The sequence below is a fragment of the Dipteris shenzhenensis genome, chromosome 3, assembly GCF_047967505.1.
Source record: "Dipteris shenzhenensis isolate YYH24624 ecotype China chromosome 3, Dip_SZ_1.0, whole genome shotgun sequence".
Lineage (NCBI taxonomy): Eukaryota > Viridiplantae > Streptophyta > Polypodiopsida > Gleicheniales > Dipteridaceae > Dipteris > Dipteris shenzhenensis.
The window spans coordinates 13,230,021-13,257,531 of NC_141598.1; the positions used below are offsets into that span (position 1 = coordinate 13,230,021).

At 43.2% G+C, this 27,511-nt stretch overlaps 1 protein-coding gene across 3 annotated transcripts in view; it reads right to left on the bottom strand.

The window, feature by feature from the left end:
• The window catches only part of PFC1 (Ribosomal RNA adenine dimethylase family protein), a 58,941-nt gene that overhangs the window by 10,147 nt on the left and 21,283 nt on the right, over positions 1-27,511 (bottom strand). For 2 of the 3 annotated variants that reach the window (XM_087372639.1, XM_087372637.1), the window contains exons 9-10: positions 4,799-4,909; positions 4,146-4,287 (exon numbers count right to left, since the gene is read on the bottom strand). In XM_087372639.1, coding sequence (XP_087228765.1) covers positions 4,168-4,287; positions 4,799-4,909 — 231 coding nt within the window. In that variant the 3' untranslated portion in view covers positions 4,146-4,167. Of the gene's footprint in view, positions 1-4,145; positions 4,288-4,798; positions 4,910-27,511 lie in introns of those variants that run through there. The other variant, XM_087372638.1, reaches the window with a different exon arrangement.

Here is a 27,511-nt window from a genome sequence, read left to right on the forward strand (position 1 = left end):
CTAAAAGGCCTCTAAAGGGCTCTAAAATAGCCCTTTTTCCCTCTTCATTACATTGTTCCTCCTATTACCATCATCCCTCTCCCCCCCCCAACAACAAAGCCTCTAGACCCCCTCCACCCCCAGCCTCTAGACCCCCTCCGCCCCCATTCTCAATGCCCCACCACCCTTTTCTACTTCTCCCACTACTCACTCCCTCTCCTCTTCTGCCACCTCCCCCTACCTCTTCAACATAGCAGTGATCACCCTCACGACCTTCCTTCCAATTATTCCTTCCTCCCCCCCCAGCTCCGACTTCCACCTCCCTCCCCTCTTTTGCCTTCTCCACCCTTGCTTGCCTAGGCCATCGGCTCACTCTAGCCAAAGCTCGGCTTTCCCATATCAGTGCTAGCCCACCCCTTCATCGTCCAAGTCAAGGCTTGCATGGTGCCGACTAAGAGACTCCCCCCCATTTCTCTCGGTCCACGAGGCCAAAGCCTCGCCAGGGCACCTCCTCCAGAGAGTTCTGGCAGTTGGGTCCCTAGAACTATACATATCGACATTCTAGAGGATTACCCCATCGCGCTAGAGATTTCAGTTTTCTCTTGTAGCCTCACAAAGGAGGTACTGTTGGAGCGGTTGGGAGCACTTCTCGTCCCTTCTTAGCTTTCATTTTGCAGGCCACAAGAGAGGAGCCGTGAAAACCCCCCCTCCTCAAATTAATGATGTGAAACCAAACCTTTTAGCTCACTTTTTCAAAAGACGGACAAGGCTTAGGTTTAGCAATCGTTATGATCCGATTCGGTTAATAAATAGCTCCAACAAGTTACACACTGGCTGGTAAACCAATGCGTTAGCAAGCTAGGAGAGAGAGACCTCTTTCTTAATGCAATGGGCCCTAAAGTTGGGCATTGAGCTATTCATGCCTATGGCACGCCATCACATAGACACAGACTACTCCCTCTCCAAACCCCCACCAAAGTTCTAGAAATTCACCACTATCACACAAGCTTCCACTCATAGGAGAGCGCTCACCCCCCCCCTCCCCCAATGAGTCGGACCATGGTGAGTTAGGATATGCATGGCCTACACGATCTTGCACGTCAGCAGCCACAACAGTACAAAAGTTACAGCAAGCCTTGGTGAGATGGCCAATTGACCTTCTTATGATACAAGAGCATATGTTTTCAATTTTGGATGTTAGATGACGGTGCCATCTTCTCTCAAAGAGAGGTCGGGAGATATGGTCTCTAGCTATAGGCAAGAGCGGAGGTGTGCATTTCAATAGCCTAGGCCTTGGCCCCATAGGTACTCTAATCAGGGTGAGCTCATAAGAGGATAGGCTATGTGGATAGGCTTAAGGATGGGAGATTCCAAAATTTAGAATCAGCATTTATGCAGCCGCATGTCGTCTAGCAACATGCACGTTTTTGGAAACGTCTTTTGGAGACTCTTGGATTGTTCGAGGAGACTTCAACAACCTAGAGTTTCGAGGAGGAACAGCACAAGGAAACCTCCTTCTCGATGATTCCTTTGACAAAGTACAACAAATGGGAGCATCTTATCTTTGTGTGGTTAGTGGGCGGGATCCCTAGTGAGAGGCAAAGTTCTCTAGACATAGCCTTCGTCGCTCCTTCAACCAATGGCGTCATGACACGCTCCTCAAAAGACCATTGATTTTATGCGGGGGATTGGGCTATGCACAAAGAGCCATGAGCATGTTGCTAGGCACGAGGATGTCTGAGCACTGCGTGATTGCGCTTGACCTGAAGTAGCCCCCACGAGGACTCCCTCAGAACGGGGTGCCAATTCCTGATGCATTGCTAGAGCAGGATGCCATATGGTAGCAAGAGGATGATCCCCCCCTGGGCGATTGGGCCAAATGGGTACGCTATCGAACTCGATATGTGCACTAAATTGTATGTGACTCATGGCCCCAACCTGTGACTCACTCATAGGATTCTTGGTTTACAACTGGGAGATGGACATAGACTATGTATGTAAAGCCCAATGAGTCCAACAAGGAAAAATCTCAAAAGACTAACAATCATTTAAGGATAGACTATCCATGGCAAAGAACCATTATTGACCTCATACACACATAACTCAAAAAACATATGGATCCTTATCCTTGTCAGATTTGACTTGGGTGTTGTAAGCAGTGAGAGCTTGAGTTTTGATATTCTCTGGTTCTTCTTCTTCTTCAGTTTTTGCTTCCTCAACAAGATTGGCTTAACATCTCTTTTTGGCATAACATTCCTTTTCAAAGTGTCCAGGTTTGCCACAAAAGTTGCATTTTGCTCTTTCCTTTGAAGTTGCTTAAGTTGCTTCTAGCCAAATATGCCCCTTCTTTGTAATCACTTCTTTGTTTGATCTTTCTCTCCTCCTCCAAGAGTGATGCTTCAATTTCTACCAGACTTATCTCTGGAATATTTGTGAGTGTGGTTACAATAATGCCATATTCTTCATTGAGACTTCTAAGTAAGATGGCAATTACAATATCTTCATCAAGATTAAACTTGATGCCAGATAACTGTGTCAAAATGCTCTTCATTGAATTTAGATGTGAAGAGATGGACTCCCCCCTATCCAATCTTAAGTCAAAGAACTTGATAAGCAAGCTATACTTAGAGCATCTTCCCTGTGCTCCAAACACATGCTCAAGATGAGTCCATGTAGCATGAGCAGTCTCACATCTATCAATGTGATGAATAAAGGAATCACTCAGACCAAGAGCAATGATAGCAAGAGCTTTTTCATCTTTTGGAAGCCATGAAGCTTCTCCTTCTCTAGTTGTAGGTTTAGTTTCTTTGCCATCTACTACCTTCCATATTCCCTTTTTCATGAGAATAAACTTCGGTTTTGTTTGCCAAGTGTGGAACCCCTCTCCTTCAAACTTATCTATTTTCAGTTTGGAAGCCATGTAGGAAGGTCTTACCAAATTAATGGCATTGTCTTATCCCTTTACAAAAGGTTAATCTTTCTGAACAAAAAAATCACCTTCACCATATAGATGCAAATTGCAAGATAAGAATTCTGAAAAACCTAATTGTTTGGCATAATCATAACCAATTGGCTTCTCCCACAACCTCTTAACTGGAGTCTTCTTCATCTTGTATTTTGTCTTTGTAGTCTTCTTGATTTTGGAACAGCTTTGAGAACTTGAGAATGGCATGTTGTCAAGAGATTAGCACCAACTGAACTAACATTCTCTGAACTGAAATGACATACTTTGAACTGATTTTTGGAAGGATAATCTCTGAACTGAGTGTTTTACTTCTCAAGCATTTAGTGTAGCATAAAAACTCCAAAAAAATATACTAGAAATACTTGCATAGTACATGTAAACTTGGAGGATGAAATTCAACCAGACGAGAGCAGCTCTTTGAGGGCTTTTGTTGCGCAATCAAAGATATAGGACTAGAGAGGACCCAGTACGAAGCTTGGGCGAAATGTCGCATCGCATCACCATAGCCAGAAGCTCCGATGTCGACTGGTTTTTTCGTCTATATGCCTCAATTACTGAAGCATTTGCCTTCAGATTTGTGCTTTAGATAGCTCTTGGTGTCGCCCAACTTCCTCTGAGAGGAATTACAAGATTGTTGACTGAGGTGAGCAGCATTGCAGAAGTGGCACGGAAAGAGAGACAGTGTGTCCTCATGGCGACGTATTTCTAAGATCCCACTGGTCAGAAGGGTCGCCCAAAAGGAGGGAACCTCTGGCTGAAAGGGCTTCTCAAGATATTGTGTGGATGGAGAGAACAGAGCTGTCAAAGCTCAAGGAAGAAGAAGGAAAGACATGGAGGCATTGAAGAAGGAGGAATCTAGTTGGAATCTTCTAAGAATCTCATTCTTTGCACTCAGATTCTAACCAAGCTCTGATACCACGTGTAAATCCATATAGAAACAATGAGACACAAATGTAAAATGTTTATTCATAGAGTGGTTACATATATAGGCAACTGCCTCCATGTAGGTAGATCCCAGATCCACAATCATCTCCCAGATTATCTCAATCAATCACCTCCTATGATCACTCACTTCACACCAACCTGACACACCTAACTAGAACCTTCTAGCACACCTACACTCACACACTTCTTGCATAGGACTCCAAGCCCATAGGCACACACACACACACATCAATTTGCCCCTTCAATCATTGCTGCTTAAGAGGAACTACTCGAGTGCATTACCAACATGGATAGGAGATCTGAGACGGATGTGATTTTACATCATCTGAGGGAATCTTGGGGCAGCAGAGTGGACATAAAGTGCCATGTAGCAGTGTCACGGTCACTCTCTGCCATCCCTGCCAAAAATCCTGACTTACTTGAAACATTGTCCCAAAATCTAAACCTGTAAGACTGTTTGGATCTTCTTAAAGTTCTTTTTGCTTCTGGGTTTGATGACCACCTAGCAAATTGTGTTGTATGGACAGTCAAGTATGCCTATAATACAGTAATAGGAGCCATCTACACACTACATTATTCAAAAACACATGCATCTTTTTGGCTGCAAAGGTCACGTAAATGAATCATATACTACAGTAATAGGAGCCATCTACACACAGCATTATTCAAAAACACATGCATCTTTCTGACTGCAAAGGGTCACATAAACGAATCATAAACTTGCACATAATTACGTCACAAAATGGAGATTCACGTCATTTTGCATTGGCCTGGATGTCCAGTGCTTTTCCTATATTTTTTCACATTTCCCCTTCCAGGTGTCACTTTCCACAAGCTTTACAACCCCTATATGAGAGACTCTTACGAGGCAACACCCAGAGTAAAAGAAGGACGTTTGAGCAAACTTACGCTTTCAGGAAGCTCCAATGACTTCAATGCCTTCTGCACATCTGTGGAGACATAAAGATGCTGCAGCGAATTTCGTATCATTTTTCGTTTTCCACCAAATGCAGAATTTACCTACATAATCAAATCCACAGGGTGAACGCTGCAAATAGAGGTATGAACTTTAATCTTTCTCTCATTTCCAATTAACTAATGTGGGGTTAACACTGTGTTCCTTTCTTTGGACAAGTAGTACAAGGAAATTAGTAGTAGAACATTTTAATGGACTAATTGTATGGGAATGTGATTCAAAGTGAGGTCACAACATCACAAAAGTGTGTTCGTGATGGTGTCATTCTGAGAGACTTAAGCCACATCTTCATGTCTCATCCTTCCAGAATATCCTTCTGACAGTACATTACATAGTCATTTCGAAGATTTTACAACTTGAGTTCCTAAATTTAAAAAATGAAAATTTGACTGTCAAACTTAAAAAAATACTTCAAGGATCCTGACATGTAGTTGCAGTTTGAAAAAATAAATTACCAACAAGGACACTATTTTTAAGGCAGCAAGCTAGATCCAAACAATACACAGTCTCAAGATGATATGTACATTCTATACTAAGTTATATATACCTTTGTAAGACTAGAATAAGTCCAATCATACAAATTTAGACTTTTTGTTGTTCTAAAGATCAAAAAACTACATAGAAAATAAAAGAGAAAATGAAAGAGAAGAAAAACGAGGTAAACAAAAACATTTATGAAAAACAAAAGGAAGACATACTTAGCAAGCAAAGCAACACTTATGTCGTCATCAGTGCCCAAGCATAAGCAGCTATATTGGGTTTCTAAAGATCCGCGGAGTCTCTTGGGCAAACCTAGTGCGGACTAAAATACGTCAAATAAACAAAAGAGAGAGAAAACAAAAAATAAAGAAGAAAGGAAGCAGATGACTAAGCAAAAATAAACAAGCAAGTCAAGAAACAAAATCTTCCAAAAAGCTAGAATATCGCTCTCTCTCTCTCTCTCTCTCTCTCTCTCTCTTATTTAAAACATAAAAAGCTAAATGGCCCTTAACACTTATGTATCGTTTCCTACAAAGAGGCAAAAATACATTTCTAGCTTAGAAAGCACAAGCATACTCAAACAAACTCTCTTTTAAAACTAAAAGAAAAACGGGCTATTTAGCTCCCCGCTTTTTGTTTTCAGCTTATGTTCAATCCTTCTAAACACGACCAAGGCCGATACACCATAGATAAAAGACTTCATATCTAAGATTGTGCATACTTTTTTCATTATTTTCCTTTAATTATACCTCTTGTGTAATAGTGAAGTGATCAAATTACTACATTGAGTGATAAAAGACTCCTTAGTTAGACAAAGGTAGGAAAAACTATGAAATTGGAAAGAAATGACTCCATATTTTGCCAAATCATAAATGTTTGAGTCAATGTGAGGCATTTTTATAATGTGTAAACCACTATATTCAGGTTGTTCACGTTTATTGTATATATCAACCTCTAATCCTATGGTAGATTGAGAAAGTCTAAGACCTAAGAAAACACAAGAATCCCCTCTTGAAGTGCAGTTCAATTCACAAGAGTCACCAGGATAGATTCCTTCTCCAAAAGCACTAGCGTCTTTGTACATAAAGTCTTGAAAGTTGGAAACATCTAGTACAAATAAATAATCTATAAAAAGCCTAACTTGGCTAAGCTTATGTAAAATGATAGGGCATAAGCTTATATAAAATGATGGGCACGTATTGATAGAAATAAGGCGTTGCATAAACTCAAATTCATAAGTGAAAAGATAAAAGCTTGCTAAAAAGACAGCACAATTAGTGCCCATGGGGATTCCTATAATTTGTTGAAAGAAAGAATCACCTATTGTGATTTAAAGATTATCTAAAAGAAAATCTATCCAAGAGCAAACATCTTCCACACTTACTACCTTTATGTATCTTTTCTTTCCAGAACCTATGTCATGATCTTTATTTTTTAGCCACAAAAAGTCAAAGCATAAGGCTGTTTTCTCAACTTTTAGCACTTTGCATCTTTGCCAAATCTCAGCTTGAAAACTTCAGCCACTAGCTTTTTTATTCTAAACTTCAGGTCTTCCAGCTCGATCTTTGTGTAAAGCGTGGTAAAATCATAGGTTTGAAGGAGAACAGGAGACTCTTTTTCCTGAATGCTTCGAGAGGAATTAAAAATTTTACAACAAGAACCACTCCTACAGAGTCATTTAAAATCCAACTTGAGTGAACGGGGACATCTGCCTCTTTTAATAAGTCCCTCCAAAGTTCATGGACAATAGGCAGCATGGCTTTGAAGCAATAGCTTAGCCATTTAGAGACATCCGTCAAAGTAGTCTCACAAGCAGCTGCAATAAATCTTGGCTTTTTTGAAGTTTTGTGAAACTTCCAAGTAGCACAAAGAAAAGGTATACTTGGATTGCAAACAAACCCAGAAGACTTGCAAAAACTATGATGTTTTGAGATCAAATCCTTTTGAGAAACTAAGGCAGGGGCGTAAGTTTGGGCAGACGAGTTCACTTCTCTCAAAATACACTCTAAGTAAAACTTTTTGCAAATAAAAACAAAGTTATTGGAACATTTGTCCATATAAGAAATGACAAAATTCCTATGGAATTTTCGAAGAAGAGTTTCATCTTCTTTAGAAAGATGGTTACTTTGCTTTGAGCAATTAATCGAAGGGACTTCTTCTAGTTTCAAAGCAACTTTCTTCAAAATCTTCCCTTTCCATTCTCATAAGATATTTTAAACTCCTAAACATTCTTCTAATTGCAAAACAAACTTTGAGATTCCCTTATCGATAGCTTTCAAAAGGCAGGACTCTTTAAAAAAGTACAATCAAAATTTCGTGCTTTTCATGAAAAGGTCTCTTAAGTTACTAGAAAGCAAAATTGAGGTATCAATTGTGACTACATCTCCTAAATCAGCATCAATAAAGCTTTGGAATCTCTTACTTTTACAACAATAAGGTTCTCTAAGGATAGAAGATTTTGAATGCTCCGAAAGCCTTTTACCTATCTCTCCATAGTTGAAAGCCTTTTGTTCTAAAGTTTTTACATACTTCCAAGCTACTACTGGATGCTTCCAAATTCTTCTCACAAAATGAGGGAGAGAATCCATTACTTCAAGAGACTTCAAAATTGAGTTTAAGCCTACCTTGTCAAGTGAGGGAGAAGTAAAAATACAAATTTCCTTATTTAGATAGACTTCTTTGCTTTGAAAGGAAGCTTTTACTTTTAAGAAGCGATCCAACAAAGTTTTAAGTTGTATATATTGGAGCTAATTTAAATTCAAATCCTCAAAAGAGAAGTTTTCCAAGGAGTATTGAAGTTTAAAAAGAACTTTGACATTATATTTTTCAAAAACTTTTATTGAAAAAAGACCAGAGACATTAATCTCTCTAGGTAGAGTAGTCTTCTTTTATAGTCTCGAGAAGCAAAAACTCTCTTGGTACTGAGGAAGTTAAAGGAACTAAAGAAGGAGGAAGTGGAGGAAGAGAAAGTGAGGGAGGCAACTCACGAACATGTGAGATTGCAGGAGAGCTAGGACAATCCCGTAACATAACTTTAGGTTTCCATACGATGTTAGATGTATGACTATGTTGGTATTGAGGAATGTTAAAGGGCTTGATATGAGTTCTCCACATCAAAGGGTTCTTTTTAGAGGTTCTTTTATTTTTACGAAGAGTTGATTTTCCTTCCAAATTAAAACCTCTTGGGAACAAAGTGTGTAAAGTTCTCAACCAAAACAATTCATGAGGATGAGCAGCCTTGTAAAAATCCTTGGCATTATTAAAATGGCCCTCTATATGCTCAATGGGAAAGCAACGAAAAGATTCGAAACCAAGCTTTGCCATTGCCGCATATAAGGGTTTTGAATTCTCAATTAAGGAATTCACCCTATGAACTTTTCTAGCTTCCCTAACATGTTCTTGAAAACGAATAAAAGCTGTCCTATAGGTTTGTCCTACATAAAGCATATTACTACTATGTATGTTATAGACAACATAAATTACTTGCCTGGCATGAATAGGACTAATAGAAACAGAAGTCTTGAGATGCTTGTTTCTAAGACGTCTTAGTTTATTAAGAATTTTATTATTAGTATAATGAGTGCTAACTAATAAAGCCTTAAAGTTACACCAATTAATGTTACCTTCCCCAAAACCATGAAGATTATTCATCTTTGACCAGGCTAAAAAGTTAAACCTTTCTCTATATATGTTTCTTCTAACTTTTTTGTTTTGATTTACCGAGCTAGACCCAACTGAATCACCTACCAAAGAGACAAGACCATCGCTAGTATTTCCAATGTTGTTCGGTGAGGTCAAACAATCCAACGTATGGGGAACTTGCTTGCACTCTCCCTGCCCATCCCAAGGCAGTTTCCAAGGTAACGAGTAAATCTAGCAGGAGCGAGACTAGTATTTAAGAGGGGGCTTGTTTGCATAGTCGTTACTCGTCCCAAGGTAACTCCTCCCTTACTACTACAAGGGAATGTCATAGGAGCCAGATGACATCCCAGGAGATCACCCTGTTGGTTTCCAAAAGGCGAATTCATCATAGCATGTATCACTAAGCCAATATACCCCCAAACTGGCGATTAAGGAGAGCAACTAAAACAAAACGCAAAAGCACACTTTTTAAAGAAATAAAAATTTAAAAAAATATAAAAATCAAAAGAGAAATTATTAAACAAAAAGAAAAGAATAATAATAAGAATAAACGAGAATAAGTTTAGCTGTTGGGGCTTCTGCACCCGCGTGAGATAAAACGATGTAGTACAGCTGATCACCACTTGGACGAAAATTCAAAGAATTTGCATGTCCGCTAAGGTGATAGAAAAATATACCTTTGTAAGACTAGAATAAGTCCAATCATACAAATTTAGATTTTTTGTTGTTCTAAAGATCAAAAAACTACACAAAAAATAAAAGAGAAAATGAAAGAGAAGAAAAACGAGGTAAACAAAAACATTTATAAAAAACAAAAGGAAGACATACTTAGCAAGCAAAGCAACACTTATGTCATCATCAGTGCCCAAGCATAAGCAGCTATACTAAGTTACCTATATGGATAAGATAAACACCCTATATGAGTGTCTCATTCTTCACTTGTATGATTACATGGGAGCAAATAATTCCTTTAAAAATCTCTGAGACCACCTAAAATTTTGATGCTGATTACTCCATGAAGCTTCTCCCAATCGTTCTCTTTTACCATTGTCACTGATAGAAAACTGCCTGCCACTGCCAGATGCTGCCACATGGCAGCCACGGAGGCGCTGAGTATGAGGGTCCCATCCTAACCACGCATGCCCTCTCAAGGTCCAAAAAAAGCTGGAATGACATTGGAGAGGGGTTTCACCACCATACTATATTCAAGGTCCTTTCACTAACACACTTGCTTATGGGATTTGTAGCCCTCAAAATCCACGTGTCATCTACGCACCAAGGAGCCTCAAATACCCCTCCTTACCCACATTAGTTCCAAGGTATCACGAGGGGGTTAGGACCACGCCAAGGCCACCCCCCATGGCCTAATACCATGAGAAAGAGAGAGAGAGAGAGAGTGTGTGTGTGTGTGTCTGTGTATGTGTGTGTGTGAAAGAAAGAAAGAAAGAAAGAAAGAAACTTTAATAAAGTCTACTAAAGACCGATGGGTCTATGAGACTAATAGAAAACCCGATACAATGAGCAAAAGGGCGGAGCTACTAAGCGAGCATCCTAACCCATGCTAGAAAGAGAGAGAGAGAACTAGCCACGGCAAGATATCATTGACTGTAAGAAATCCTAGATTTACTATATTTAGAAATGTGCTGAGGAACAGAAAGGAGAATGAAATAGCAGAGAACAAGGAATGATTGTATTGCTTGAGTGTCTATAGTGTATCTGTAGTGTGTCATCCATACAGTTGGGCCTCTCTTATATACAGAGTGAAGAGTCACACATGAAAAGGTGTGTACTCCAAAGTGTATGTGCATGAAGAGATGTGTACCCCTTGTGAAGGGTGTGACCCTTGATGAGAGGGTGCATTACAATAGGAGTGTCTCTTCAATAGAATGTCTCTTGTGAAAGGGTTGTGCCTCATAGGAAGTGTCCCGTCCAAAGGGCATACCCTTCCACAAGTGTCCATTCATCAAACCATCCATAAGTCTAGATATAGAGAAAGGAATACGTCACAGATCGTGACATCCTCTCCCACTCAAAATAAGACCCTGGTGGAGATAATGAACTGATGTAGAAAATATCACGGTAAATTCTGAAAATACTGCTGTAAAATGTCAAGGTACTACTGTAAGTAGTTTTTCAGTGGCTTCCCGAAACAGAGTATAGTTTCCAACAACTCAAGCAAGCACTCACTACCACACCAGTTATGGCTATTGCTGACCCACCTTCCATTTGAGGTCATGACCGACGCTTCTGACATCGCTACAGGAGCAGTCTTGATGCAAGAAGGCAGAGTTATTGCTTTTGACAGCCATAAACATTATGATATCCAAACCCGATACCCGGTTTATGATGAGGAGTTTCTTGCTGTTGTACATGCTTATCGCTCTTGGAAACATTATCTCATGGGAGCCGACTCGGTGGTCAAGACAGACCATCACTCTTTAAAGTATATCTTTACTCAGCCAATCACGAACGCTCGACAAGCACGCTGGGTTGAGTTTCTGGCCAACTTTCACATGACCATTGAGTACATTCCAGGACTACGCAATGTAGTTGCAGATGCTCTCAGCAGGTTAACTCTAGCATCAGCTATGGTAATCTCTACATTATCTATGGATGTTCTGAATTCATTCAAAGGGAAGTATTTCAATGATAAAGACTTCGGCACATCAATACAAGTTCTTTCAAAAGATCAACCTTCGACTTCTGAACAGAAGATTTTCTCATCCTATTCTCATACGGACGACCTTCTGTATTATCAAGATCGCGTCTGGGTACCACATGACAAGGATGTTCGACGTCTTTTGTTAAAAGAGCATCATGTAGTTCCTTATGCTGCCCATCCAGGCATCAACAAGACTTATAGGTTACTCAGTGCAACATACTACTGGCCTCAGATGAAAAGCGACGTCATCAAAATGATTACATCTTGCTTATCTTGTCAACAAATGAAAGCAAGCCGACGACTTCCAACAGGACTTCTTCAGCCTCTTCCAGTTCCAACTAAAAGGTGGGAAAGTATTTCCATGGATTTCATTACAACACTACCACGATCCTCCAGAGGTAACACTCAGATTATGGTAATTGTTGATTGATTGTCCAAAATGGCACACTTTGTTGCTTGCAAAAGCAGTGCACAGGCTCCGGACATCGCCAAACTCTTCATACAACACATCTTCCGATACCATGGATTACCCAAGAATATCATATCCGACAAAGATCCTAAGTTTACCAGTCACTTTTGGATTTCATTGTTCGAATCTTTGGGTACAACTCTACTGTTCAGTTCAGCCTATCACCCAAAATCAGATGGCCAGACTGAAAGAGTCAACCAAGTTCTGAAAGAAATGCTTCGACATTATATTCAGTCACGCCTAGCAGCTTCGGAAGAGTATCTACCACTCCTTGAGTTTGCTTATAATAACTCTTTCCATAGTGCCATCAGCATGACTCCATTCCAAGCAGCTTATGGACACACTCCGATCGTACCAACAAATTTTGTACTTCAACATTGAGTGGCTCTAGCTGATCAACTGGTTCAAGAAATGCAAGACATTCTACTCCAAGTTAGGGATCATATGCGAAAAGCGCAAGAGCCGTATCAACGGTCTGCCAACAAACATAGACGTCACCTGGAATTCGACACTGGTGACATGGTGCTATTATTTGTAGCCCCACATCGCTATAAGACGGTTAAGTCTGTGTTTCATAAGTTGCGACCAAGATACTATGGACCTTTCCGGATCATCAAGAAAAATTCACCTTTAAGTTACAAATTGGAATTACCACCATCGTGGGGTAAAATCCATCCGACATTTCATATTTCTTGGCTAAAGACGTACATTCCAGGCGATGAAGCAGTTTCTCCTGCAGGTGATTATGTCCCAGAAATCGAAGACGATTATGTTCTCCTTATTCCTGAGCGTATTCTGGACCATCGATAGCGAGAGACTCGACATCGACTTATCACAGAATTCCTTGTTCTTTGGCGAGATCTGGACAACTCCGACGCTACTTGGCAATCTGATGAAGACTTACAGCAGTACCCTGACATTTTACAGCAGTATTTTCAGAATTCAACGTGATATTTTCTACATCAATTCATTATCTCCACCAGGGTCTTATTTTGAATGGGAGGGGATGTCACGATCTGTGACGTATTCCTTTCTCTATATCTAGACTTATGGATGGTTTTGAGTGGGAGGGGATGTCACGATCTGTGACGTATTCTTTTCTCTTGTGGAAGGGTATGCCCTTTCGGCGGGACACTTCCTATGAGGCACAACCCTTTCACAAGAGACATTCTATTGAAGAGACACTCCTATTGTAATGCACCCTCTCATCAAGGGTCACACCCTTCACAAGGGGTACACACCTCTTCATGCACATACACTTTGAAGTACACACCTTTTCATGTGTGACTCTTCACTCTCTATATAAGAGAGGCCCAATTGTATGGATGACACACTATAGATACACTACAGACACTCAAGCAATACAATTATTCCTTGTTCTCTGCTATTTCAGTCTCCTTTTTGTTCCTTAGCACATTTCTAAATATAGTAAATCTAGGACATCATGAACATTCTTAGGAGAAGGCCAGTTTCGGATGACCTCGACCTTCTTGGGATCCACAGAGATGCCTTGAGCTGAAATAACATGTCCCAAATATTCGAGTTGGGTCTTGAAGAACTCACTCTTCTCAATGTTGATGTAGAGAGAATTTGAGCGGAGAACTTCAAAAACTTGGTGAAGATGTTGTTTGTGCTCATGTAGGGATCTGCTGAAAATGAGGATGTCATCGAGGTAAACGATGACGAACTTATCGAGGAAAGGCCTGAAGATGTCGTTCATTAGTGTCATAAATGTGGCCGGGGCATTGTTTAACCCAAAAGGCATGACCAAACATTCATAGTGTCCATACTTTGTTCAAAAAGCTGTCTTGTACTCATCGCCTTCTCGTATGCGAATTTGATGATAACCTGAACGAAGATCAATCTTTGAGAATTGTGTTGCGTGTAGAAGTTGATCGAAGAGGTCATCGATGCGAGACAATGGATACTTGTTTTTTATAGTGAGCTTGTTGAGGGCGCGGTAGTCGATGCAGAGGCGCATTGACCTATTCTTTTTTTCCACAAGTAGTACAGAAGATCCGAAAGGGCTACGACTGGGCCGAATGTGACCTTTGTCGAGTAGTTCGGTCACCTATCTTTGGATTTCTTCATTTTGAGTGTAAGAAACCCGATAAGGAGGTTTCGACGGTGGATTACTGCCCGGAATAAGTTCGATTGAGTGAGCCACTGGTCGTCGAGGTGGTAACTGCTTTGGCAATTCTTGTGGAAAAATATCCAGGTAGGGTTGGAAAAAAGGTTGGTTGAGGTATTCAAGAGGATCCTTTATTGGTGTCTCCTCTACTGCCGTAACCAACAGAAGTGAAGTCTTTACTTGACGTTTACGAACCCACTTCTTTACTTGTAGGGTAGAGGCAACTGGGGTTGAAGGAGAGTCCCTAGAACCAATTAGCTCAATAAGTTTTCCCTGGTGGACAAACTGGATAGTATAGCTGCGAAAATTGATTGATGGATCATAGTCGTAGAGCCACTCTTATCTATCGTACCGAGAAAGAGACATGATGTCGAAGTTCAACTTGTCCGTATAATGTTGGATGCGAAAAGACAAGTTTTTGATCCTGGTGTTGCACAAGAAGGTAGTTCCATTTGCGAGTTCAATCTGATAGTCCATGAGACTAGGACTGGTGATCAACCGAAGTTTGTCGACCATAAAACTAGCTAGGAAGTTATGAGAGCAGCCACTGTCGATGAGGATAGTGACCGTTGTTCCACGAATCGATCCTTGAACACAAAATACTTGAGTGGCCAGGGAAGGTTCGGGGTTGCTGGCAAGGCTCAGGTGGATGGTATTTGCCATTCGAACAGCTTTGCCTTTCTTGTCTTGTGCTGGGGTAGCATCTTCTGTTTGGGAAGTGCTAGGTTCCATATTGGAATTTTGCTTTGGTCGCTTGGGACAATCGAACCATCTATGGTCGCCTGTACAGATGGTACAAAGTCCTTTTGTGCTAGAGTTGTTCTTCTTGTCAATGGCCGCACCTTTATGTTGGGGATGACGGTGATGACTTTGTGAAGAAGAAGAGGCGCGATCCTTGGAGGGGTGCTTCTGTCGGAATCCAGCATATGATTTCTGAGACTTGTGGGGATCTTGAGACTGTCGTTGACCTTGATTACCCGAGTTTTTTCTAAACCTGGGGTTATCTTGAGGGCGAGCACCTTTGGCCATAGTAGAGTTCTGTGTTCTATTAGCACTCTGCTTCCCTGTGTTTTGGAAATCTGTTATGCGCTCTGCGTAAGCAATAGCGCCAGCTGTGGTGGTGATGTTTGCTTTAAGGACATCAATGTGTAACGAGGGATTTAGGCCTGAGATGAAAGCATGAAGGCGATCATCATCAGTTAAACCATCAATCTCCAGCACCAATGTGGTGAACTGAGAGATGTAGGAAGACAGGGAGCCTGTTTGCTCCAACTGCCGGAGTTTTGAACGTGCTTGAAAGTCCACATTGGCAGGTACGAACTGCTTACGGAGCACGTGTTCCAAACGTTCCCAAGTTAACACACTTTTGCCGTCCTTTAAGCGTCGTTGCCACCATAGGAAAGCTGTATCCTTGAGGAGGGAGGCTACCAAGGCAATCTTTTTGCCTTCAGTGAGGTCAACAGTATCAAAGTACATGCGCAGTTTTGCAAGCCATTGGTCAACTGTTCGGCGATTTCGTTGACCAGTGTAGGCTTCTGGAAGTTTAATGTCAAGTCTTTTAGTTTTGGAAGCTTGGAGTAAACGGTAGAGGGCACGGAGTTCAGTGTTTTCTACCTCTGGTGGGAACGAGTCCACATAGTCGTCTGGTTGCGTCACGTCATCCTCTGTATGTGTGGTACTGCGAGAATCTTCGAGTTGTTGGACTTTCTGGAGCAAGTCGGAGATGGGGAAATTTGAAGTTGAAGTAGTGCTTTGCCTTCTAAGTTGACTTCAGGGGTCTTTTTTGGACTTGAGTCGCTTATCTCCGGAGAGGCTGCATGCAAGCGTTGCGACATATCTGAGGTCCCCGTGAGAAAAGCACGAACCTGCGCTCTAGTTTGTACCATTCCTGGAAGAAGATTCGGGCTGCTCCCTGAGGTTGCTCATGTTGGAGGGGGCAGGAGAAGCAGGATGGAACCAGGTGTGGAAATCTGATAAAAGAGGTCCTGTCTGAGATAACACTGGTGATGCCGAAATTGGTGTTACTGCTCGTGAGAGTACAGGGGTAGGTTGCAGAGTCCACGGATCTGAGAAGGGATAAGGAGCTGCTGTCGGAAGTGGAGGATATCCAGGAGAAGGAGTGCCTTCAGAGTGTAAATAATGTCTTGGGGAAGGTACAACTTGTATAGGAGGATATCTGGGAGCTGAAGGAGGTCGAGAGTACCCTGGAGATGTTGAAGCTGAGGGGTAAAAGTCTCTCCAAAGATGGACAGCAAACTCGTAAGGAATATCGGGTTCTGGGTATCTTCGTGTCTCGTGGAACACAACCTGGACTATGCTGAGGAAGTAATGTAACTGAGGTGCCTCACGCACAAGGTATAGGATGTGGTCCAAATCACTAGGAGGGCACGTGACACAGAAGACTCACGATGCCAAAGCTCCGAAATGGGCTGGTTGTGCAATCTGAACACGATATTGTGTGGTAGATGATGCCTGAGATGTCCTTGAAGGGACGGGTGAATTACCAGGGGTTTCCATGCTTTAAGGAAGCGGCTTTCATTTGCTGTAATTTGATAATAAGCATCAAATGACAATATGAAAGAGAATCCTTAGAAATAGAATGGAAAGAATCCACCTCGCATAGATTTAATCTGCCAATTAGTTGCGTAGAAAAGGCCTGCAGATCACTGTCCGGAGGTCCATGTTGCTGTCCTTGCAAATCCACGTGGCTGTGTGAACCAGAAATAGGTGCCTGGTAAGACTTTCGAGGCAGATAGCGGCGTTGGCAGAGGCTGGGTGCAGAAAAGGCAGATTTCCTGCGTTGATTTCAGAGGAAAAGTGCCTGTGGGGTGCGAGGAGCAGATCTCAGCCTGGCTGGTCAGGATTGGAAGGCAGCAACAGGGCGCTTTTCATAAGCTGTCTGCATCGCGATAGAGGGGCTGAACCGCTGCTGAGCAAAAAGGCAGGTATGGTGGCAAAAAAGGGGGCAGGCTGCTTGCTTATGGCGAAACAGGCTGCGGGCTTCCAAGGCTGAATCGCGATAGCCAAGGCAGTGATCTGGCGCTGCAGGACTGGCAGGAACCCAGGGCAGCAAACCGGCTGGGGGGGGGACTGCGTATGGCATGGAAAGAGGGCTGCGTAGGGAGGCGAGCCAAAATGACGAATTTCCGTACGGCGTCAAACGTGAATCATCATTTTGTGTGTGGCTGCCTAGGTTGGGTGGTTGCCAAAAATTAAAGTGTGAACCCGTGGGTAGTCTAGGGTAAGACCTAAGGTATGGGGCTGGGTTTTCCTTTTTAGCACCCTTTTATATAAGGTGCTTGGTGCCAAAAGGTGTGCCTATTCTAAGGGGTGTGACCCTTGGAATAGGTGTACCTTTTCATGAAGGGGCGTGACCCTGTTTTCAAAAGGGGTGTCCCCACATGAAGAGGTGTGTCCTTTTTTCCACGATGGGGTGTGTCCCTTGGTGAGGAGTCAAAACTCTTCATCAAAAGGTGTGTCCGATGGTGGAAAAGGTGCGTCCCTTGGTTTTGGGACAGCCCAAGCACATGAAAAGACACGATTTTTATCGTGTCCATTCACATCAACTCGTGATGTGTGGGAGATGGAGAGGCCATTGATGACTTTAGGCAGGGTAGGCGCTAAAAATTTTTACACTCATTCTCTCCATCTCTTCCATGCACAACGTGCACGGATATCCTTCTAGCAGAAAGAAATGTATCAGATCGGCGCTAGAAGGTGGGGGGCATTTCCTACAGGCAGGAGCGAAATTTGCTCTGATACCACTGTAAGAAATCCTAGATTTACTATATTTAGAAATGTGCTAAGGAATAGAAAGGAGACTGAAATAGCAGAGAACAAGGAATAATTGTATTGCTTGAGTGTTTGTAGTGTATCTGTAGTGTGTCATCCATACAATTAGGCCTCTCTTATATAGAGAGTGAAGAGTCACACATGAAAAGGTGTGTACTCCAAAGTGTATGTGCATGAAGAGGTGTGTACCCCTTGTGAAGGGTGTGACCCTTGATGAGAGGGTGCATTACAATAGGAGTGTCTCTTCAATAGAATGTCTCTTGTGAAAGGGTTGTGCCTCATAGGAAGTGTCCCGTCGAAAGGGCATACCCTTCCACAAGTGTCCATTCATCAAACCATCCATAAGTCTAGATATAGAGAAAGGAATACCTCACAGATCGTGACATTGACCACCCGCCTCTGTCTGGGGACTGCAGCAGTTGCAATTTACTGCCCCTTTGTCCTCCTCATATGGAGGTTTACATGTCGGTTCAATGATCTCTAACACCCCCTCTCACTAACTCAGTGTGGTCCAAGCATTGAATGAGATGCTCCATCTACTCATGGAAATAGGTCTGCAACATTTTCTTTAATAGGACAATAGGTGAGCTTGATCAGCTCATCCATTATTCATCTTTTGTAGTCAAACCTGATGTGTTTCGTGCTCCACCGCTTCTTCTTATAGAACCTCACGTCTTCAAGGATCCACCTAAGCCACAAGGACTGCTATGATGCCATGCAGGCTCCATTCTCATAGATGAAAGAGTGACCGCTGGTTGCTTCATACTGACTTGTGGAATGTGGAGTGTCCCCGTATCCAACCCCATAAGAATCACACTATCCAAAGAAGTCAACCCCTGTGTAGTATGTGATCCCATATCCTATGGTACCCTTCACATATCCTTCAGCTAAAACATATTCAGGACTAGATAGCAGTTGTGTGGAGAGAAGCCTTTGTTGCAACTCAGACCAGCCTCTGTTTCTTGGCAGTTTGCAGTTGAAAACACCCTTGCTCAGGAAGGCTAGAAAAAACAGAGCCAAAATTAGGTCCAAAAGAATGGATCACATCAGGCTCACTATTGAAGATTCGGGGGCATTCGCAAGACAAGGAGATCTAATTACTAGAGTTTAGAATTCAAGAACAAATCAAACTAAATGAGAGCAAAATCTACTTCAGGGACTGGTGGCTAGGAAAGATTGACAGACCAATAAGCGAAACATTTAAGATCATCAGGAGAAAGAAAATTAATAAGGAAATCCCTCTCCTTTCAAGAAGTGACTCAACTCTAGTCTCATCCTCTGAAAGAACATGCAGTTAATACATCAATATTTTAGAACTTACTTTCTACTTCTACGGAGACAAATGATGAGGTGATAAGAGCAAGGAGAACATGTTAGTTGGCTAGAACAACGACATTTCAGAAACTTTGAAAATTTCTTACTTGAACCCTTAACCCAAAAAGGAGTTGGAAGAGGCTGTTGACGTGATGGCTGATGGAAAGACTCCTGAGGAGGATGGGGTTCCATAAAGATTTACATGGTCTCTTGGAATCTTGTAGGGCCCGTTTTGGCAAGAGAGTATCCCTAGAGCATCAACTACCTTGTCCTGTAAATGGAGGCCTAATCAAGCTCATTCCTGAGGAAAGCAACAAGAGGGAGATAAAATTTGGAGACCACTCACTATGTTGACCTGCAGCTATAGATATATGCCAAAACTCTAGCACTAGGGTACAAAGGAGAATGGACACTTGGATTCTTCAAGAGCAAAAAAGGGTTCATTACAGGCAGACACCTACTTAAAGCCATTGTAAATTTACGGGAAGGATGTGAGTATGCAAAGGATACAAATTAAGTTATACGCTTCCTTAAAGTTCACTTTGACAAGGGCCAAATGGAAATATTTTAATCCCAGCTCTGCAAGAGATGGGTCTAGGGCCTACTTATGTGTCATATGTCAAACTCTTGCTTACCAATGCAGCAGCCAAGGTTTGTATAAATGGGGACTGGCGCTAAAGTCTATCGCTAGTCACACGTGAAAATCAGGCCAGACAGGGAAATGACACACCAGCACTGCCGCTCAAGTCTATCGCTGGTCGCATGTGAAAAGAAAAGAACTCCCCGGTATGTGTAAGATGCCACGACCTCCACCACTAGTCCGTCCAATGTGAGATGTTCAATGTGCATGGCTGCCTGGAATGTGTTGAAGATCATAACCTTGGTTTTACCAAGGTTGACCTTCATATCTTATGTCTTGCATAAGGTATGGAGTACATCCATGTGTCGTTGGAAGCCCTTAGCTGAGAAGGAAGAGTAAGACCGCATCATCTGCATAGAGGAGAATCTAGATCAAGAAGCCAACAAGAAAGCAAGCTTGCCCCCCCGGTGTCCGATGAAGGTCTCAAGCTTGCCAATGTAGAGGCCAAACAGCGTTGGTGATAGCGGACAACCATGTTTCTGACCCCAATAGTGCTCCCAATCTCCTATATCCGAACCTTGCCTGAGACCCTGTCGTAGAACACCATGACTGCCCAAACGATCTTTTGACAATACCCTAGACCCACCAACACATTACACATATGAGACTTTGGGATCTTCCCTCCATGTTCGTTGTTATGGGAACACAACCAACCGGAGTGACATTAGCACTTATCAGACAGTTTTGTATGAAGTCTTTCAAGCATTAATAGAAGGTTCCTTTATTTGCCAAAAAAAAAAACACTTATCATACAGAGAGCTACTACGAGGCGGCCACGCAAATTAATCAATAGCAACGCTCTATCACAGGTTTAATTTCTCAGCAATACCGGCCTCCACCGGAGCCTTTGTTAGCTGAGACCATCCTATCCATTCTTAGCCGGTCGGTGGATCTAGTTCCTCAAACAAAGGACCGTCACATTGATGCCACGATTCTACTCTCTTTTTCCATGGGTTTTGAGATATTTATTCATCTTGAGTGTGAATGCTCGCTTAGTGGCCCCACCCTTTCAAGTTTTCCCCATTGTATGTGGTTTTTTCTAGTCTCATAGACCATTCAGATTTTCGAGCACTAATATATTTTGAACTTCTTTCTTTCTTTCTCACACACTAAGCTGAATACTAGACCCTTTCTTGTTCCTCTTTGTCATAGCAGCCTTGGCATATTTTCTCCAATCATAAGAGGCAAGACTCCTCGATGTCCCTTCCAACCAAACAAGGTGGAGAAGTTCCTCTAAGAGTTTGCAAATGAGCGATTGGCTAATGGTAGAAAATTTGCTATCGAAATTTTTTGAAGAGAATATACCTAGGAATTTGGGCTAAGATTCCTTCCCTCATGACATATAGTGGTCACCTAAAAATGTGATCAATGTTTGGGGACTAGGTGGTCGCCTAAAATATGCCTTAGGAAATATATATATATTCTTTATACAAATAGGGAAAGAGCCTTAGAGAAGGCCGTTGATCTTTGGCAGGTGTCCTCCAAAAAAAAAAACATTACAATGTTTGGATATAGATTGCATGAGGTGGAGGGTTGCAATCTTTGGCTATAGATTGTATGAGGTGGAGGGTTGCAATCTTTGGCTATAGATTGCATCCAAAAAGAAAAACATTGTAGATGACATTGCCATCTTTGTGAAGGATTACTCTATAGCCTAGAGAGGGTGAGACTCTTGCTAGATGTCTGATGTTTGCCTTCTATAACCAGAGTTAACTAGAAAAGTTAGTCGGTTTTCTTATAGATATAGAGGGCTCTCTCCCATACTCCATAACATCTCGGTTGCTAGATTGGGATTGATATAACTCCGCAAAGCAACAGATGGCCTTGGCTCTAGAGAGAGTGCACTGGAACCTTTTGCATCAGATCTCTACCATAATCTCCCTTGTGAGTTGAGCATTGTGGTCAACTAGGTTTTGTTTGCTCTGGCTTGGTACATAGCAGCTTGTCACTGCTTTCACAAAGGAAGCATGGATCAACTTTGGCGGGTGGTACAATTTTCTTAAACATGACTAGATGGCACATGTGACAAAGGCTAGAGTGGCTTGGCAACCAGTGATCCTCCATCACTTTGGCACACATTGATCCTCTATCTGCCAATCTATCTATCTATATGTATGTTGCAGGACCTTATCCTAGGTTGGAAGATCCTTCTGGAGCAAGGCCGCCTTCAAAGTTACCCAAAGACAGGAGGGCAGTGGCAACCTTCTCAAACATGGATTTTTACACATGGCCCCCTCATTGGGTAGGGCCACATGCCAAAGAAGAGTTTAATGAGGGCTTAGTGGCATCTAGCAACATATCTCATTAGAGCTAGCACATATTGCAAGGAGGAGATCGAGCGACAGCCGCCTATCTTGCCCCTTGAGGTCCGCGATCCGAAGGATTTCTTGCTCAGAGAAAGGACACACATTCTCCTCATTTCTCTACTCCAACCATTGGGGGAGGAAAAGGAGACTCCCACCGCCAGTCAAGCCTTCTTTTCCGGTGAAGCTCAACTTCACGCGGCAAGGTGGTAAGCAAGAACCTTTAGTGTTGACTTCGTGGCTCAATTAATTTGGCAGTTATTTTTCAGTAGTGCCTACAAACGACGACGTGTGGTGAATCCTAGCATCCATGCACCTTACAGGCAAGGCGGTCACCTGGTGGCTCAAGTGACAGAAGGACCCCTATGATGCAGACGAGGAGACACCTCTTTACAAATGGACGAAATTCATGAAAGACCTCCAATCACAGAATTCAGAGTCAGTTCTACGAGCTACGCCAAGCGGGACACCAAGACGGTGAATCATTATGCCGATAAATTCACTCAGTTGTTCGTACAATTGCAGCTGGAGTAAAGTCAAAGCTGAGCAAGTTCCTTCATGGGCTGCATTCCGACATTCAATGGTACGTCCGTAGTTTTCGGCCACGTGACTATGGCATACGAGCTTGCTCAGAACTTTGAGCTCATGCACAAGGGTCAAGGAGCCAAACGGGTCAATAGTAAGAAACCCCCGGATACCGTTGTCCTTGATGGTGGGAAGAAATCTGGCAATGGGCAACAGAAGAAAAACTCGACTGCAAAGGATAGCAACGAGGGTACTTGGATGCAGCAACCCAAGCTACCTATGGCAAAGAAAACCGCCCATGAGCCCCCAAGAAGCAAGATTGCCCGCATTTTAAGAAGCTTCAGGCAGATGGAGCCACGTCAGGTGGTTCTTGTACAGATTTGACTCCGGCCAAGACTTCCTCAGTGGTTATAGAGAAGATTGAAAGGGGGAATCTCAACAATTTCCCACTATGTTCTAGGTCTATGGCCAAATCAAGTACTTATTCTCGCAAAATCAGGGAGTTCCGAGGACATCATTTCTACCAAAGCCGCTCAGCGAGCTAGGTTGTCTCTCACCCCTCACATACCATAGCTTTGAATGGGGCATTCACAGAACAGCAGGTGGAGAGCCACATGGTAGCCACAGCAACCACTCGGAAGATAGGAGGGTGGGCATCTAGATACCCGTACTGTCAGAGTAGCACCAACTCAAGCAATGGACATCATCTTGGGGGCCCGATAGTGGCACCAGTTTCAAGTTCATCCAAACGATCAGAACCAGGGTTTGGACCTCAAAATTCCAGATCACGGGGGTAAGCTCATCTCTTGGCTCAAGAACAATTTGCCTAGCCCTTTGATTTCTGCAATCCAGATGGAACGCGAGTTCCAAAAGGAAGATGAGGCATACATAGTCTACATCAACTCGACCAGTACATAAGTTCTAGCCAGGAATCCCGAACAGGAAGCTTTGCTTCAGTAGTACCAGGACATTTTCTTCACATCGAGCCTTCCTCCAACTTTACCCCGAAGGACCATCATCTTGAGCTTGTTTCTAGATCTTACCCCCTAGTAAGCATCTTTACCGTCTCAATAAGATGATGGAAGAGGAGCTTGAGCAACAGTTAGAGGAGTTGCTACGTAGTGGTTTTATTCGACCCAGTAATTCACCATATGCAACTCCGAGCCTTTTCGTCAAGGACAACTCAGCTGGGACGTGTGTCGATTACCGCGCACTAAACAAGCTGACCATCAAGAGCAAGTTCCCCATGCAGAGGATCGTCTACATCTTGGAGTGCCTGAACGGAGTCAAAATGTTCTCAAAGATTTGATCTGAAGAGTGGGCACCACCAGATCCAGATTCACGAGCTGGATATACAGAAGACGGCCTTCCGCACGGAGAAAGCCCGATATGAGTCCGTGACAATGCCCCTCGATCTCACAAGGGCACCCGCGTCCTTCAACTGTATGATGTTGTGGATCTTCAAACCTTTGATCGGTAAGAGTGTCTTTGTGTTTTTAGATGACATTCTGATTTTCTTGAAGGATCCAACGCAACATGTGAAGCACATTCAGCACGTTCCAACTTTGAAGGACAACCAGTTGTACATCAAAACAGTTTCTTCTTGGAGGAAGTACATTACTTGGGGTACATCATCACTCCGACAGGTGTTATCCTAGACCCAACCAAGGTGAACGATATATTGGAGTGGGAGGTGCCTACCACACTCAGGAGGTTCGGATGTTTATGCGCATTTCCCAGCCATACAAGAAGCATATCAAGGACTTGGCAGAAATTGCAGTTCTCATCACCGACCTTTTACAGGGAGTAAAGCCAGGAAGCAACCTGTCACCTTTACTCCAGCAGCCCTTTCAGCCTTTGCCCAACTGAAGAGCTTAGGATGTCTGAATTACTTACTGGGTATGTAGGAAAGCTACATCTTCAGCTATCGGCACTCCTTGACTAGTTGAATTTATTGTCTGGCATAGGCACAAATTGCTGTGAAATTCCCTTTCGTGTTGGTGGGTATGGGCCCCACCTTGGTAGAGGTAGGCTACAGGTCTATACCCTTCGGCTGTGCCTTTTGGGCCATGGTTTATTACTTGAGGAAGAGAGAACTATAGAGAAGTGCCTTGACTTGTGGCTTTTAGCGGTTGAAAATGCCAGGCATCGAATACCTATCGATGTGTATGCCTCGAGAGAGAAAGATGCATTGATAAATAGAAAATAAATGCAGTGAATATGCGCCGCTCGCATGCATGTGTGAAAGATGAGATGCAGTTTATGGTTCCCGGGACACAAAGAGACCATCATTGTTGGCCCTCATGCTTCGGTCGAGTGGTCCTTCGAGCGTCATGCTTAGCATTGGCACAATGGGATCAACCTTCGATGTACAGACCGATGCCGATCATGCCATTGGAGCAATTCTGGAGCAGAACGGTCACCCAGTCGCATTTGAGGGACGCAAGTTGATTCCAATAGAGACAAGATACTTAGTGTACGCTGCCCTCAAGACATGGAAGCATTTTTTATAGGGCCAGGATTTCACAATCCACCCACATTATTAGGCCTTGCGGTGGCTTCAGACCATACCCGCCGCTCAGTCGTCCGATCGCCAGATGGTGGTATCCCATGTGTGGCATGCCCCATATCATTGTATCGGACAAGGATTCCAAATTCAGAGGTCACTTTTGGAGAGCCCTGTTCGACAACTTTGGTACAAAACTCAGTTTCTCCAGCAGCTTTCATCTGCAATCAGACGGCGAGACAGAACCAATTATCGTTCGACATTCTAAAGTGTTAATGCAGGCCAACAAGCACAAGCGTGACGTGAGTTACAAGGAAGGGCAGTGGATCCCTCTTCAGATCAGGAAGAAATGCCTTAAGCAGACTTCTCATCAAAGCTTTGTCCCCTTTCCAATAGTCCAAGTAGTGAATGATGTGGACATGAAGTTGCAGGTACCTTCGACATGGACCATGCATCCAGTTTTTCATGTGTCATGGCTCAAACCGTATGTGGGTCCGGCACTTACAGCAGTACCACATGTGGAGAAACCTGAAGTTGTTCATGAGGCCGAGGTCGTTGAACCTAAACAGATCTTACTTCGTCGGTTCAAAAGAGGGACAGGCAATCAACAACGGTTGTATGCAGTCAAGTTTAAGCACAGGGGCATCCATGAAGCACCATGGGTCGAAGAGGATTTCTTCACAGGTTATTCAAACCTCCTCACACCGTACAAGGAGGCCTTTTCCCTACCCTAGTTCGAGTTTCAACAGAAGGGGATGTCACGGGCATCCACAGCCCATGGACATGCTAGACTGCCACGTCAACAGCCAACGCATGCAGCCACATCAGCTGCCATGCTGACAGCCATGTCAGAGCAGGATTGCCATGCAGGCAGCAGACAGGCCAGGTCAACAGCAATGCACAGGCGATGACATCAACAGACGCACCATGTCAGCAGGTGGCGTCAGCAGTCACGTGGTAGGTCACTGATTGTGCAGGGGTCAGTGGGCAGACTGGCAGTTGAAGGAGCAAGGTGCAGCAGTGGGTTTTTTCCAGGGCCCAAGGGGGCCTATAAAAGGCAGCCCCTTGGCCCTCATTCTTCATCCAGCCTTAGGCCTTCAACTGCCCAGCAATACCGGCCAAAGAGCCCCAGCAGCAGACCAGCATAGTAGCCCTTGGCCCACAGGGATCAGCAGTGAGATTCACCTCCTCTCTTCACTACCTGTTCCTTTACAGTTTTGTAGTGAGGGATTCTTCCCTTCTTTTCCCTCTTCAGAGACCTGCTACATTCTCTCCCTCCGATTCTCTCACTCACATCCACAGCATCGCTTGCGTATAGAGTGCATCATTCTTGCAGTTCAGTTAGTATTGACAGGAGAGAGAGTCAGTCAGCTTATCTCCCTGCTACAGCTACGCTCATTCAGCCCAAACATTTGGCACATGTTCCCTCTTTGGAGCATTTAGAGAGACCTAGCAGCTTCGCAAGAAAACATGACCAAAAAAATCACCCCTTGATGATAGGCATGCTGCATGGTGACTTTGATCCATCTTCAATGGTGAAGAATGGATATACCAAGGCATTAGTACTGTAATGCAGACCAAAAATATAATGTTGACTACTTGGGAGTGTGCGCATCCAGCAGAGGCAGGCTGAGAATTTATTCAGAGAGCTCAAGGATATTTCGCATCACCTTGCAAGGACCTCAAGTGTGTCCCAATTGGGTTGCGAAACACTGTATTAACTTGTACCCTGATGCCATGCCAGCGGTAGAAGGGTCCTTCAGAATGAATTCAAAGCAATAAAGGCTAACATATTGAAGATGGAGCAGGCAGGCCTCATAAATCGAATATACTCTACAGAATGAGTCAGCAACATAGTCATTCTCTCCAAGAACCAAAGTGGCAGGCTAAGGGTTTGTGTTGATTAAAGAAGTCTTAATGTCAAACACCAAGATTGACCAATTTCAATTCCTTTTACTGACAGTTGTCTTGGAGACTGTGGCAGGGCATGCCATCTATTCCTTCATGGATGAATACACTAGATACATTCAAGCCTCTAAGCAACGCAAGCCAACCTTTGTGATGGCATGCACACCTAGGAGTACGATATGCTGCATTTTGGCCTCTGTACTGCCCTGCCACATTCGAGAGGTTGCTAACAAAGGAGTTCCAAAAGAACATTGGTAAGGGTGCCAGTAGTGTA